This window comes from Acanthisitta chloris, unplaced genomic scaffold, assembly GCF_000695815.1.
Source record: "Acanthisitta chloris isolate BGI_N310 unplaced genomic scaffold, ASM69581v1 scaffold12504, whole genome shotgun sequence".
Lineage (NCBI taxonomy): Eukaryota > Metazoa > Chordata > Aves > Passeriformes > Acanthisittidae > Acanthisitta > Acanthisitta chloris.
Genome location: NW_008667681.1, coordinates 8,015 through 22,835, shown reverse-complemented (window position 1 = coordinate 22,835; position 14,821 = coordinate 8,015). Strand labels below are relative to the sequence as shown.

General features: G+C 47.3%; 1 protein-coding gene across 1 annotated transcript in view; it reads left to right on the top strand.

Moving 5' to 3' along the window:
* Positions 1 to 13,573, top strand: part of VASH2 (vasohibin 2) — a 28,609-nt gene extending 15,036 nt beyond the window's left edge. Inside the window, exons 4-6 of the mRNA XM_009072599.1 lie at positions 5,910 to 6,291; positions 8,278 to 8,393; positions 13,295 to 13,573. Coding sequence (XP_009070847.1) covers positions 5,910 to 6,291; positions 8,278 to 8,393; positions 13,295 to 13,364 — 568 coding nt within the window. The 3' untranslated portion in view covers positions 13,365 to 13,573. The remainder of the gene's footprint in view (positions 1 to 5,909; positions 6,292 to 8,277; positions 8,394 to 13,294) is intronic.
* Positions 13,574 to 14,821: the final 1,248 nt, after the last annotated feature.

Here is a 14,821-nt window from a genome sequence, read left to right as displayed (position 1 = left end):
ATATCATTAAACAAGGGAGAGAGCAGCAGAAGTGTCTCAGGAGGGAGAGGTTATTTAATAGCTTCTGCACTATACCTTCTGCGCATTTAATCAGTGGATGATGTTTATCCCCACTGGAGACCTGGGTCCATCCTGCTCCTCCAGCCTAGCAGGCACATCCCTGGGCTGGGAGGGAGTGTTTTCAGTAAGGGGGAGAGTTTCTTGCTGTCATTGCAGGATATTGATGTCCTTGCAGTGCTCCTCTTTGCCTCCTGCGTGCTTGTCTACAGCTTGACCCACTTGTTAACTGAAATACAGGGAAGAAGGAGCCTGCTGAATATCTGCAGCCTCTCTGGCAGCTGGGAAGAGCTGGGAGAGAGCTTATAATTGCTTACTGTCATGGTCTAATCTTAAGATAGTCACCTCTGACTGCAGCCAGGCATTGGAGGGTAGGTTTCTCAAAATGAGGGTTGCCAGCCTGTCAGTCTCACTCTGGGAGGCTGAACCAGCTGCTCAAGCCAATGGAGATGCTAGGGGGAACTCTGGGCCCTCTGTGTAGAATACATCCACATGTTGGCTTGGTAGCACTCTACCTCACAGTAAGCAATCCCAAGCCTGTGGGAAATGCCGTCTGACTCCAGGCTGTGGTTGGAAACTTCTCTGAGTGTTTACTGCTGGTGGTTGGAGGCCCTCTGAGCAGTTGCTCGGAAAAACAGCTCTTCTGTTTCTACTGAAGTCTTATCTGATGGTTTTGAAGCTTGAGGTTTATTTTCCTCCTGCTACACCTCTTTGCTCTGAGCTAGCAGCTTCAGCACTGCTAGTGTAAATGAAGCGGCTTCCTTGCTCCTCAGCCTGCTTTCCTCCCTCCAGCTTGCTGGTGCCCAGTGGCACAGCCTGCCATGGTGGCTTGGGCTGCCTGCTCATGCCCCCCCAGCCCATGTGAGTGACAGGAGAGGAGGGAGCCAGACACCCTGTGGTTTTCTGTGCTCATCTTGACCAGGCTTCAGCAAAAAACCCACCCTTGTTGCACTCTAAGACATGAAGCACTGCCATGCCATCTTTTCAGAGTTGTATACAGCAGAATTCCAACCTAATAAATAATAAATTGATTAGCACAAGCAGTGCTATTGGCACTCCTTTGCTCAGTATCAGGTTTGTCTGGCTTTCCCTTTTTTTTCCTTTGGTTTCCAGTGGTGTTGGGTGTGTGATGCTGGCTGTTCCTGCAGCTGGAGAAGCACTTTTGAGCCTGGGTACTGGGATACCTTGGTGCTTAGATTCTGTGGGGCATCAGCTTTGTTGGGCTGGGCTGCTCAGACAACTGATGCTGGCACTTACATCTGAAAGCTGGTTTGTTTCAGACTGCTGCAAGCAGCTAGGTATGCTGTGTTAACACGTGGGCTTTTTTCCTTTGGGGCTCAGAGGAGGGTCTCCTCATGTACCCTGCCCCCAGGGCTCTCTGTGGGTGTGTATCCCTGTTGGTGCTGCAGGCAGAGTGCAAGGACAGCACTTGTCTTCTCACCTGCCACTAATATGTCCCTTGCACAGTTGCTGCCTGTCAGCTTGGCACAGGCAACAGAATTTTTTTCACCCACAGCTGAACTCCCATTGAATCTGGTTTAAGATGTAAGAGGGCTGCAGTCCTTACAGTGTGTCCCCTCACCTCCTGTTCAGCTGGTTGTGCGTCCTAGTAGTAGTGGGAAAACTGCTGGTGGCAAGTTACCTGAGCTCAGCTAGCCATGAGGAGCCAGCTACTGTCTGGTGGGTGCTGTCAGCTTCTAAGACTGAGTTCCAGCAATGTTTGAAGCCTGAAGCCACAATGCTGGCCACATGGAAAGATCCTGCTCTGATTATTTGTAAATAAGAAGAAAAAAGGCAAGGGAAGACATTTTTTCTAAAAGTCGCTGCTGTTAAGTAAACAAAGTGAAGGGCTTCAAGTCTCTTCTGTCTTTGCTCTACAGTGGGGGCACGTGTGTAGGCAAGGGGCTGTGCTGGGGGGAAGATCCTGGGACTTCTTTGTAGGACATTTTTAATTTTTGGAGTCTACCAGGAGGTGGAGGAGAAAAAAACCAAATCATAGAACAGCATTGCTTGAGTTACTATGTGAGTGTGCAGATGTAAAGAAAACCCATCCAGATGCTTAGTTTTAAAACTAAGAGATTGACTCAGCTAACATCTTGACTAATTCTCCCCTTTTCTTTTGAATTAACTAAGGATGCTAGTCCTTATTTACTCCACTGCCTAGGAAAACCCAGGTGGTGGCCAGAGTGCAGGTTTTGTGTTCCATGTCTTGCTGTGCTTGAGTCTGGGATCTGAACATCTCATAAGTATCCATGCTAGGTTGTGCATGAGTCTGGGTGGTGAAGGCGATGGGACTGTGCGAAGCAAAACAACCTGTGGCTGAGAGGATGTTGTGCTGGTCGACTTGCAGATCCATAGGAGCTGCATGCTGTCATGAGAAATCTGGCCCTTTCTGTAGACTGCTAGCAGTATTGTTGTACTCAAGAAAGCCTACTTATTCATAGGTGCTTCTCTTCCCAAGTCACTGTTACATGTGCTGGAGCCCTGCTTTTCTGGAGGTGGCTGAACACCTGCCTGTCAATGCATTCCTTGTTTTGTTTTGCTTCGCTTGTGTGCAGAGCTTTTGCTTTACCTATTAAACTGAGGTTATCTCCACCCATGAGTTTTCTCTTCCAGTTCTCTCCCTCAGCCCACTCACTGGTGGGGAGTGAGCAAGTGGCTGTGTGGTGCTCAGTTGCCAGCTGGGGTTAAACCAGGACAGCAGAGTTTGGGGATCTCTGAGGGATGGGGACATGCCATACCAACATGTTCTGTGAAAGCCTGGTGGAGCTCCAGGTATTGTCCCTGTGCATATCATGGGTGTGGGGGAAGAGGATGGATATTGGGGCAAGAGGTGGCTAGCCAGAAGATTGGTATCTTCCTTGTGTGATCTCCAAGGAGATCAGTATTCCTCAGGACTGTTTTTCTGCTGCTTTGATTGACATGAAGACTCAGGATTGGGAGGCCACTGAGCTTTCCCCAGCGCTGCTTTTGCCCTCTCTTGCTCTGCGCTGCTTCTCTATTGTGGCACGTAATTTACTCCCTGACTCTCCATCCTGCAGTTACAGTCTCAGCTCAAAAGTGTGATTACAGCTGTGGCATTGCTGTGTGGTTGCCTTTTGTTTGCCACAATACAGCTCGCCTTGGGCAGAGCAGAAAGGAAAAGATATAATAATGATACATAGATGGAGGGGAAGATCTGACATACCTTTCCAGCCCATTTGCTGTGTATTTCATCTTGGGTGGGGACTCTCATTAACTAGTCACTCAGCAGAAGCAACTTGTGCCTAAAGGTTAATTTCCACAGCAGTTGTTGCTGGGGTATTTGATGGTGGGTAATTTCTGTCCTCAAAAGATTCTTTTATTCCTGCTTAGTATTTAATGAGATTAAATTGCAACATCTCCAAGACCTCATGGCAGAAGTGTGTATGTGTGGCAGGTGGCCACCAAAGCTTTGTGTAGACTTAATAGAAAGGCACTCGGGGAGCAGAGAGAAAACCCTTTAATAATGAGTGGGAAAAATAGTGGTGATGTTTGAAAGCTTCACAGGTGTTAATAAAAGATACTGCTTTTTCAGTTACACAGAATGATAAATACAATGGGCTTTTGCAAGAGTCTGTCTGTAGGACACAAATTATTGTGACATGACTTTGATGTATGCAGGATGCTCCTTTTAAGGCCCAAAGCAAGGTGACCTTTTAAATGAGGTGACTGTGTGCTGAGTTTTCCCATTGACATAATGGAGTTGGGCCCCATTCTCACCTTGCAGTGTATTTATAATCTTTAGTTCTACTGGTGGTGTGTTTTTTTTCTTGGAGAACCTAGTCTTAAGGCAAAAGTGATTCAGAGAGACCACCTAGGGCAAATAGAGCTGCTTCTGTTCTGTGTTGGTGTAGTTGATACCGGGCTGGGCTTCCACAGTTGCTGCAGGGTGTTTGTGTTTGATATAGGTGAAGCAGGAGGTGGGTGCACTTAGCCTTGGCTGGGTGAGACATACGTGTGTGGTAGGGAGGTGTGTGCTCTGTTTTGTACACTCATCCAGACTGTTGTGCAGATAGCAAAGTGCACTGTGAGCTGGCCCCATAGTGCTGTTTCTATACTCTCTAATATGTTTACTCCACGCTGCTAAAGCTGATGACATCTAGCCCTGAACACAGTTAAACATATTTGACATTGAACCAAAAAGCTTCTCTGTGGCTGTTCTGAAAGATTTTTGCCAATGTGTGTTTCTTGCCTTGGGGGTTTTTTTTGTGTGTTTGCATAACTCCTTGTTCTTGACCTCAGATTCTGGGCAGTTCTTTAATTGCTTACTGGTTTCTGTGTTCACTTGGAGGGCAAAAGTCTGAATATGTGAAATTCAACAAGTCTCAGGTGGGGGAAATATCCCCCTGAGAAAATGCTTTAGAGACAGATCAGAGTTAGTTTTCCTGCATCCCTATAGAGAGAAGAGGTGAAATGTGGGGTGTGGGCAGGGGTCAACATCCTGGGGATTTGCACTGCTGGCAAGGGGTGGTATTTCAGGCCAGGCAGAACTAGAACTGAGTCTGAATTGTGTTTTATGGTATTGGTACAAAGACTTCCTGTGTTCTCAGTTTCCCAGCAGCTGTGGGCAGCTATGTGACCTGGGAGGAAGGCTGGTTGCAGTAACATCCCAGGATATCTCAGCTGTGCAATGGCTCTTGTTTTGCTGCTGTTAAATACCTCATTTTTTGGGCACAGGGTAGGGAGAGGAGGAGATCCCCAGAGCAGGATCCTGGTCTGAGCTGGTTCCTGCAGCTCCAGTGGGAAGCAGTCCCACTCCTCCAGCTGTCAGGATGCCCTGACCCTATCCTGGCAGTGCTACCCTTTGGGCCAGTGTATTTTGTAGTGGCACCACTCTGACCAACTGCCTTGCCTGCACCTGCCTCTGGGGATGGCTCCAGGGTTACAGCAGGTGCCTCTGGCTGGAGTAACCCCGGGCTGGAGTGTCTTTCTGCAGCCTTTTCTGGTCATCCTTCCTCCATTCTCCAGGCACGGGTGGGGGCCTCAGTTGCAGAGGGGAAGAGCACCTGCTGTCCCAGGGGCCAGGTGCCAGGCCATGGAGCCAGGGAGGGTTTCAGCTGTCTGGGGATTAGCAGCAGGGAGCTGTGTGCAACGTAGGTGCTGACGCAAACCTGCTTGCGTGAGGGATTCTCAGCCTGTCCTCTCCCTGGCACAGGCCAGCAGCTTCCCAAGGAGATGAGCCTGGATCTGTGCATAGTTCCCCTCTGAGATCACATACCACATTGTTATGGAGCTTGGTCCTGGCCTCTGGATGTGGTGCATTTGAAATGGCTAGCCAGTGATTCTGGGGTCACGTTTTGCTTTTTAAAAGTGTTTCTGACCATGTCTCTGCACTTACCTGATTAGTTACTCATCTAGGAGCTTTACTTTATCTCAGCAATGTGTTACAAGTGTGACACAACACTCTTGTATGAGAAGTGGCAATGCTGAGGGCCAATTTACAGAAGGGAAGGCAGGCTGTCACCTTGGAGAGTAATACATTCAGAATTTTAGGTACTATTTGAAGATGGGAGAAAATGAGGTTCTAGATCTAGGGGAGGGTGTTCTCACTTTGGGTGTGCTGACCTGAACAGTGTTGTAGTTTTTAACCTTCCCACTAAGCATGATCAAGAGTAAGGCCCTTCCTGTCTGAACAATTTCATCTTACTCTTCAGTCAGTGAAATGGAGTTTGGCAGCATTGACTGTTTCTGGGGCACAGTGAGAATAAATTTGTTTGCACAAAACTGCTTTGCCCTGGCAGCTAAAATAACCCAACTGCTGAGGATGTTTTACAGATGTTAATTGTGCTCCTCTCTCAGCACTGTTGTTGCCTTGACACAGTGCTCACCAGATACCTAACGAACGGGCAGCCCTCCGTGGAACGATTCCCCATCAGCTTTAAAACCCACTTCTCAGGGAACTATTTTCATCATGTGGTGCTTGGGATTTACTGCAATGGCCGGTACGGCTCGCTGGGCATGAGCAGAAGATCGGACCTGATGGACAAACCTCTGACTTACCGAACTCTGAGCGACCTCATCTTTGAATTTGAAGACTCCTATAAAAAGTACTTGCATTCAGTCAAAAAAGTGAAAATCGGATTGTATGTCCCGCACGAGCCGCACAGCTTTCAGCCCATCGAGTGGAAACAGCTCGTACTCAATGTATCCAAAATGATGCGCACAGAAGTCAGAAAGGAGCTGGAGAAGTTTGCCAGGGATATGAGGATGAAGGTAGGTCCGTGCACCTGGCTGGTGGGCTCAGAGATGGCTGTGCTTGTCCCATCCCACAGAAATGGGTCTTGCTCTGTGTCAACAGACTTGACCTGTGGGCTGGGTGTCTGCTTTACATCTGCCTCCGTGGTGTTTCCCCGGGATTTGGCGTGTTTTCAAGCCCTTGTAGCTATTTAGTTCAAGGATTTCCCCTTCAGCATGAAAAACACGCTGGGTGTCTGCTTTACATCTGCCTCAGTGGTGTTTCCGCAGGATCTGGCGTGTTTTCAAGCCCTTATAGCTATTTAGTTCAAGGATCTCCCCTTCAGCATGAAAAACTCTTGAACCCATACTTGTCCCTGGCCATCAAGGAACTATTGCCCACTTTGCTTCTCTCAATGACTCCAGAAGAAGGTGGTTGTGAAGACTAAGCATGGGTTGGGTGAGTGGCCTGGTTGCAGATAGAGGTCTTTGTTCTTTGTACCTGAGCTGCAAGGGTCGCCATGGGACATCCGTATCAGTCATCCCTATCATCCATATCCATCTTTTCCTTGCAGGGCATGTCAGTGGGCTTGCCCTGTGCCACCTGATGTCCACCACCCTCAGCTAAATCACAAAGTAGGTTACATGGGAAAGGTGAACAAAGCAAGTCCTGACAGACTGGTGCTTCCCTGATGGCTGGTTGGACTGAAGAGCTCAGAGGGAAACAACGGGGACACGGGGCAGGCTGCCAGGGGGCTGGAGGGTTTGGCTGCCCTTGGGCATGAGGGGTGTCCCTGACCATGCTTTGAGGCTGGCATGGGTTTTTGAGGTCATGGTGGAAAGCGATTTGGTGCCTTTCCAGCCTGCTGCTGGCAGCGAGAGCATAGCAGGTGTGTTGCTAAGTATGGGTCTGGCTCTTGTGGAGAGGTATGTGGCACTGCATCCAAGTTATTCTGGGTTCCCGTCCCCTGCCCTGCTGAAGAACGGCTCCTACGTAGCAGCCACGTGCCTTTTTGGCTGAGGCACCTGCCCCCTCGCCCTGCCCTTGGGGTGAGTGTTGCCAGGGGCGTCATAGCCTAGCCCTTATGTTCTGCTGCTCTCTCTCCTGCCCTGCCAAGGAGTTTTGAGGGCCATCTTGTACCATACTATTGTCTTAACCATGGGGCTTGATTACTGATGTGACCAGGACTTTTTTTGGGTTACTTTTTCTCCCTTCCTCTCTATTCATATACTGTTAGTACTATCTAGAGAGCAAACAGCTGAAGCAGGCTCTAGTTAAAGAAGTCCAGATGGGTTGATGACTTACTGAATTTTGTTCCTGCTTTTGATATAGGGACCAGCTCTCTGTGTGTGCTGAGCTCTGACATTAGGCCCAGTCTTGTGAGTGCCTCAGGGCCAGGACCATAGCCCTGACCCCTTGCAGGCTGAAGGCTCTGCATCTGCCCTTTCCCTTGAGTTAATTCAGGATTTGAACCACTTAATTCGGAGGTCTCCTATTGTGAGGGGGTTGACTTTGGAGGATCAGATCTTAAAGATAACTTGGAGTGTGAGTGCCATGCTAAAGGCCTTCTGAGGTTGGAGGGCCTGGAGGATGTGGGCGAGTGGGAGACCTGCTGAAAAGTCTCAGTGTCAGGGAGTTCAGCTGGTAGTCTGAGAGATGGTCTCCTCTGTTTGTGGAGAGTGTGATTTGGCTGCCTGAGTGTCCTTCAGCTGAGGTTCAAAGCCATTTTTTTTATCCCTTGCTGTGGCCAGCTCTAAAGGAAGCCATGGATGAGACAGTATTCAGCTGGGAACTGAATTGGTGACACCAACTAATTTTTGCAGGGGGGGCCCTGAACAGCTATCACATGGTAACAGCTTTGGGTTCCTCTCAACCTGGGCAGGGTTTGAATAAGCCCCAAGGGACTGAAGGCTCTTTGTGTGCTGTCGACGCTACTGTTAGAGGCCCTTTATTTTTATTTTTGATTTTCAGTGAATCATTGCCTTTACTGAAGGCCAATTCCTTCCCTCCCCCATCTCTCACAGATTCTGAAACCCTCAAGTGCCCATTCTCCGATGAAAGAGCGATCCCGGGGCAAGTCGCTGTCCCCGCGCCGCAGGCAGGCCAGCCCCCAGAGACGGGCGTGCCGGAGGGATAAATCGTGAGTACTCCTGCCACCGTCACTGCTGGCTCACACATGGAGGGGATGGTGTGTTTTGCTGTAGGAGACTTACATGTCCTCACTGGGATACATAGCCAAACTGCCCCAGGTACCTGGCGAGTCAGCAGAGAAGCTCCAGAAGCTGCTGGTACTGCTGATGTCCTGGCATTGCTGTGTTTCCTGCTGCCTGATGGGCACTCTGTCCTTGGACTGTCCAACTTACAGGGATGGTGGAAACATCACTTGCAAATTTTTTTTTATTTTAATCAGCTAAAAAAAACCTCAGATCACTTCCCTTGTGCCTTGTAGCTAATAGTTGTTCTTTAACTGTGTTGGGAAGAATGGACTAACTGCCTGCAATACCTCTAAATGGATAAACCCAAGCTTCTAGATCACAGGCCTTTTACAGTCACTGATAATTCAGATTCCCTTACCTTAAATGTGGAAGAGTTGAGTTTTAGCTGTACTGCTTCGTGCCAGAAAGCTGACAACTGTGAAAGCCTATACGTAACCCAGATTAGTCACATATTTATGATCATTGCTTTTTAAATAGGCTCCCAGACTACTGTCTCAGCACTTATTTATTTATTTTAAAGCAGATAACAAAGACATTAGACTACCTTTCTAAAGATAACTTCAGGATACTTTAGCAGCAGATGATTTCACAGCAAGCTTTTATTTTTACATGTGAATTCACACTCAGTCCACGAAGCTGTACTTTGGGCTTCATCGCTGAGAGCTCCTTCTTTAGTGCATAGATAATTATAGTTGTAGTGGGCTCAGCTGCTTCAGGCTTCTTCACCTCTGAGACTCTCTTTGAGGGACAGTTTAATTTTTGGGTTTCTGATAGTGCTTCTGCAGTTGCTGGAGTGGATCATGTATATCTGGAGAGGAGTGAGTCTCTCTGGGCTTGGAGACTCTCCAGTTGGGCTGGTTTCCTGGGAGAGCTGCTGGGCATGTGGCTGCTCTGCAGTGGCTGATTCCTCCTTGGCAGCTTTGCTTTTCCAGGGCAGAAAGCTGAGTGACAGGTGGCCTTGCTGTGGCTTCAGCACCTGTTACCTGTCAGTGGTTCTACTGTGTTGCTCTAGATATGGAGCAAATTATATGGGTCACTATGATACGAGATCCAGGACCCACCTGCAGCATGATGTGGGGAGCAGAGCATCAAGAACAGACTCCTCACATGAGATCTTTCTTTGCTTTGGCAGAAAGGAGGTTGTAGGCAGATGGTGATCAGTCTCTTCTTTCAGGCATCTAGTGATAGGACGAGAGGACATAGTTTCAAGCTGTGCCAGGGGAGGTTTAGGTTGGACATTAGGAAGAATTTTTTCACAGAAGGGGTGATTATACATTGGAATGGGCTGCCCAGGGAGGTGGTGGAGTCACTGTCCTTGGAGGTCTTTAAGGAGAGACTGGATGTGGCACTTAGTGCTGAGTTCCTGGTGTTTAAATGATGCTCCTGTGCAATGGTGCTGGTGGCTCAAAGGCTGACTGTGTATCTTCTGCCCCAGTGGGTGTGATGCTGCAGAGGAGTGTGCTGCTGTGGAGAGTTCCCTTCTGGTCATAAAGCCCTTTCTTTTCCAAAATTGCTATCTGCTGGTTTCTACAATGGGAGATCTCTGAGCTCTGAAGAGAGAATGGCATCCCCCCACCAGGAATGAGCTAAATGACACATGCCAGTTTACAGCAGTTGACATGGGGTGAGAAATACAAGAGGGGAAATTGAGTAATTTCTTCTGCATATTGATGTAGCTCTCAGAACCTGCTGGACTGAAAGACCTTTGTGTTACTCAGAGGAAAGGGTTTAAGGCTTGCTAGGCTTTAGGCTGAAATTCTAACTAAAGAATGGCTGTTCTTATCAACACTGTGTTTTGTTTCTTTGTGGATCTTTTGCTCACATGCTATAATTACAGCTTTTTCGAGCTTGCAGGGGAGGGGGAGAGAAGTGTTTTGCTCTAGTGTGAGTTGGCAGGCACTGAATAACACATTCATTTGAAAGGCTTCACCTGCTGATGACAAGCTGTTATTACAGCCTGGGGTTTGTCAACAGTAAAATTATATGGGCCTGCTGGGAGAAATCTCCCACTGAAGAATATGTGAACTGGAATCTTTACTGGATTGTCTCTGAAGGACAAAGGCTGAAGTGGTGCTTAAGTACAGAAGAGGAGTTTACAGCCTCAAACCTTCAACTTCCCATCCTGGTTCCTTACTAGTTTATTAGGTGAATGTTAGTGGTGGCTGCTAGCAAGCCCATGATAGCATTTTAGCCTGGAAATGCAGCTACAAGGCAGATAGGGCCCATTCCAGGACACAGGTGGCAATGCAGTACACAGTAGGTGCCTGTCCAGCAGGCTGGTGTGTAGTCAAACTGAGCTGTGCAACAGTCCATGTGCTCTTAGCCCACAGCTGGAATGATCCTAAGGGTCACCAGCACGGATACTATAGAGTGGTGTGAATCCATCTGGTAAGTCTGAAGCTCCATTGTATCCACTTCTTCATCCTCTGAAGTCCCAAAGCAGGAGAGTGCAGTAAATTGCAAGCCTGTACTGAAACAGGCGATGCAGTGTTCATCCTCCACAGGATTGCTTGGAGCTGGAAGGGTTTGGAAGAGTTGCTCTGAGTTTGGAATGGAGCATCATGCAGCAGCCTGAAGCGGTCTCTGCTCCTGAGTGTCAGTTCACAGATCTATTTCCATTTCATATTGAGGCTTAACACATGCATGTTCAGTGAGTGCTATGGCAACACTGGTCTTGCATGCTTCTGGCCTAATGTAGTTGTTGAAAGGAAAATTCTGTTAGTCTGTTTTATTGGGATGTGCAAGGGGGCAGGATTATGTTGGGATATGAAAAATTAGGCAGATCCAATGTAAACAGCTCATGAATACCATGTACTCAGCAACTACGTACAGCTTACTCACCTGCTCATGGTCAAGGCACTTCAGACAGGAGGAGTGATCTGATGGGCCAGTACAGCAGAGGTGCCTTGTTTCAGAGGGCAGGTTTGATAGGTCATTTGCCAGCCAAGGAGAGTGGTATCTGTGGTGCCTCTGGTCCAACAAGTTCTAGTTTTTTCCTAAAACCTTATGAAGGACATTCTGTGGCTATGAGCTATAGAGAATTGTCATGGCCTGGAAACAGGCATGTTGCCGTGGGTGCTCAGTGATTCCCCATCTCTCCTGGATCATCAGAGAAGGTAGAACCATACTTTAATTAAGACCATATTCTGGCTTTAATTAAAGGGATGAAAGGAAAAGAGGGTGTGAAGAGGATCCCTAAATTGAAGGAAAGGAGGACACCGGAAATTTCATGCAGTGCATCTCTTGTGGGTCTCAGACTCCTACGCAAGCTCTGAGGGATGCAGCTTGTAGCTTGTTTAGTGGCTAGTCAAATCCCATCTGCTCTGAAGGAATAAAGTGGAAAAATCCACACTATCTAATAGTGATTTCTTTAAGTGTGATCCCTTCCTGCAAGTGACAAAGACCGGTGAAGACTCCTTCACTTCTGTGAAGTATTTATAAAATGAGGCAAGGTGCCGGGCAGTACTACAAAGAGGATAATGGGGTTATTATTAGAGGTGCTTGGATATGTGGTGAAAGTTTCATGTAATGTATGGCTAGGCAGAAGAGCATTAGCTGTCCATAGCAATGCCCCCAGCTCTCAAATGCTGTGCAGATTCTCAGCAGAGATCTGGTGTTAGCAATTCTGCTCCTAAAAATAAATATTCACTTACTGAATCCAGTAGTTCAAAAATATTTTGGTGGCTCTGCCACACACGTGTATGTGTAAGTTATACATTCCCACCTCTTAGGGCTGCAGTGGTGCAGCTCTTGGACTGGTGTGTGCCCCCAGCAGCATGCCACAGGCAGAGCTGGGCTTCTCATGGCCTAACAGCCTGTCTGCAGTGTGCTGCCTCTCCTGAGCCCGTGCTGGCTGCCCAGAGCAGCTTGCAGGCAGCCTGCAGCCGGGAGATAAGCGTCAGCCTGGCTGTGCAGGCTCGAGGGTCACATCTGCTGCATAATGTGCAAGGAGTAAGCTGGTCTCAGGGGCTGTAAGGAGCCTGGAGCCGTTACCAGCTTCACGTTGTACTGCTCAGGCTTTAGCTGTGTTTCTGCAGTGAAGCAGACATGCTGTAGAATGCTAGGAGAAATGTGTTTGTGTCCATCTTTAGAAAAGCAAACATGCAGCTTTGTGTGAAAACAATTAAGAGCCTGGGATAAGCTCTCTGGTTAGACACTTCCATAGACGGTAAATCCACAGGATTGTTTTGACTTGACAGCTCTGTTGCAGGAACTTTTCCATTGTTTGCTTAATAGAAAGAGACTGATTGCTCAAGGTTTCATTCGGTTCAGGCTGTTAATAGACTTCAGTGCCCTAACAGAATCCATGTATGTGTGGTCATTCGAGTGAATGGCTGTACTGCATCAGACTGTTGGATGTCTGGAGACTGAAGGGAGTCTGCCTGGTGTCTTCTGTTTGGTGGGCTCTAGCCCTTCACACAGCTCTAGCCAAGAGGAAAGGGCAGGCTCAGAGACACAACATGCTGGGGCCATGTGAGAGGCCCTGCCTGTTTGCTCTCAGCTGTTTCAGCTTTATTCTAAAAGCTTGAGTCCTGCTCTGGGGTAGATGACAGGTGGAATGTGTCTAGTCTCAGCTATTCATTTAGGCTCCCTCTCAAGTCAAAAGCAGGGGGTGCTTCCAGGCTCAGATCAGGGACTTCAGCGTGGGGCAACTTGTTCCTCACAGCAGGGTCACACTAGTTCTCGTGGTAGGTTCAGAAGGATCGTGCTTGCGATGAGAAAATTAGATCTGGTCAGGTCTATTTTGTGACCACTGTGCTCTCCACGCCTGCATGGCAGTGTGGGATTGCTGGTCAGCAGTGCCTCTTCCCTCCTTTGCTCACAGGCCTGCTGTGCTGGACAAGAAAGGAGACCTGGCTACACTCAACGAGGTGGGCTACCAGCTCCGCATCTAAGCAAGCCATACGCCGGACAGAGGGCTCCCTGGTGCTTCCTGCTGCACTTTACCTGCACTCCGTTGGAAGGAAAAAGGAATGGGACAATTTATTAACTTATATACTCTTACAATAAAAGTTTTACCTGGAAAATAGAAGGGGGGGATTTTTTTTTTTTTGGTGGCAGTATTTATTTCAATTTATAGAAAAGGCATCAGCAAAAAGAACCTAAAATTAGGTTTGCCAAGATAATTGTTTTTTTTTTCCCCCTTCCATCATGTAGCAGGTGACTCCAGTGGTGTGAGTTTCTTCAAATATCATTTCCCTGTACACGTTTTAATTGAACATGTAGCATTGGGATAACTAAGGAATCATATTCTTAGTGTTAAGACGTGCTGGGGTGCAGTGCAGTTAAAAAATTATCCGTATTAATATTTAATTCAGCAATAAAAGCAAAGCAGTGCAGAAGTGGCATGAGTTTTTAAAGTATCAACATTACCTCAATAGACTTAATAGATATGCAAAACTGTCAGTATTATTGTTTTGTAACTAATTTGTACTGTTTCCCAGCATTTCTGGTAGTATTAAAACAGCACTGGATGTTTTACTGCCACCTGTATTATTATTTTCTGCATGTTACTATAAGATGTTAAGTAATAATAATATGCAAGCGTATTCTTAAACACTGACATCTTATTAGGCAAGATACAAGGGTTTGGGTTTTTTAAATGATGAAAATTGATAAGGTTTTTTTAAACTTTGATAATTTTTTTATACTTTTGTCACAAGCTTTTAGTCTTTCCGGAGTACACTGCTGAAGCACAAAATGTAGAGACTGCTCTTTTGTAGAGACAAGTATTCACCTATTAGCCAATTTGCTCCTCATATATGTATGTGGAATGATGGAAAAACTGTCAGGATTGCTAACCTGAGTCTGTATGCTTTTCTTTCCACATTTGTGTGTAGATCTGAACCTTGTCTTGACAGGCTGAGCAGTCTCCAATGGTGATGCCTTGACATCTTATATTAAGATCAGACATGGCAGGCTGAAGTTAACCTCCTGCCGTGCTGCCCTAGGGACTTTTTACTACATGTGTTGTAGTAACAACTGCTTAGTCAGATTGGAATAAGGAAGTATGTCTGAAATAGCTGGAAATCAAGCTTGGCTGCTTCCTCCCTGCTCCATCCTTTTGTTCTAAGACTTGGCTAAGGACCTGCGACGGACAGCAGCGTTCCCGAACGACACGGTGAGACTCACTGCAGTCTGCCATTCACATTAGTTCTCTGGAAGCATTCGAGTGCTGCATTCCTGGAAATATTTCATTAGGTGCCTAAATATAAACTGGATTATTGTACAAGTCCAGCCTCTACCCCTTGTGCTGTGCTTATAGATGATACTGCCGTGGGCCTTGCATACCTCTCCTCCTGGGCACTTACTTTTTTGGGATCTCCATCAAGAAGGATGTTGTAACAGAGTG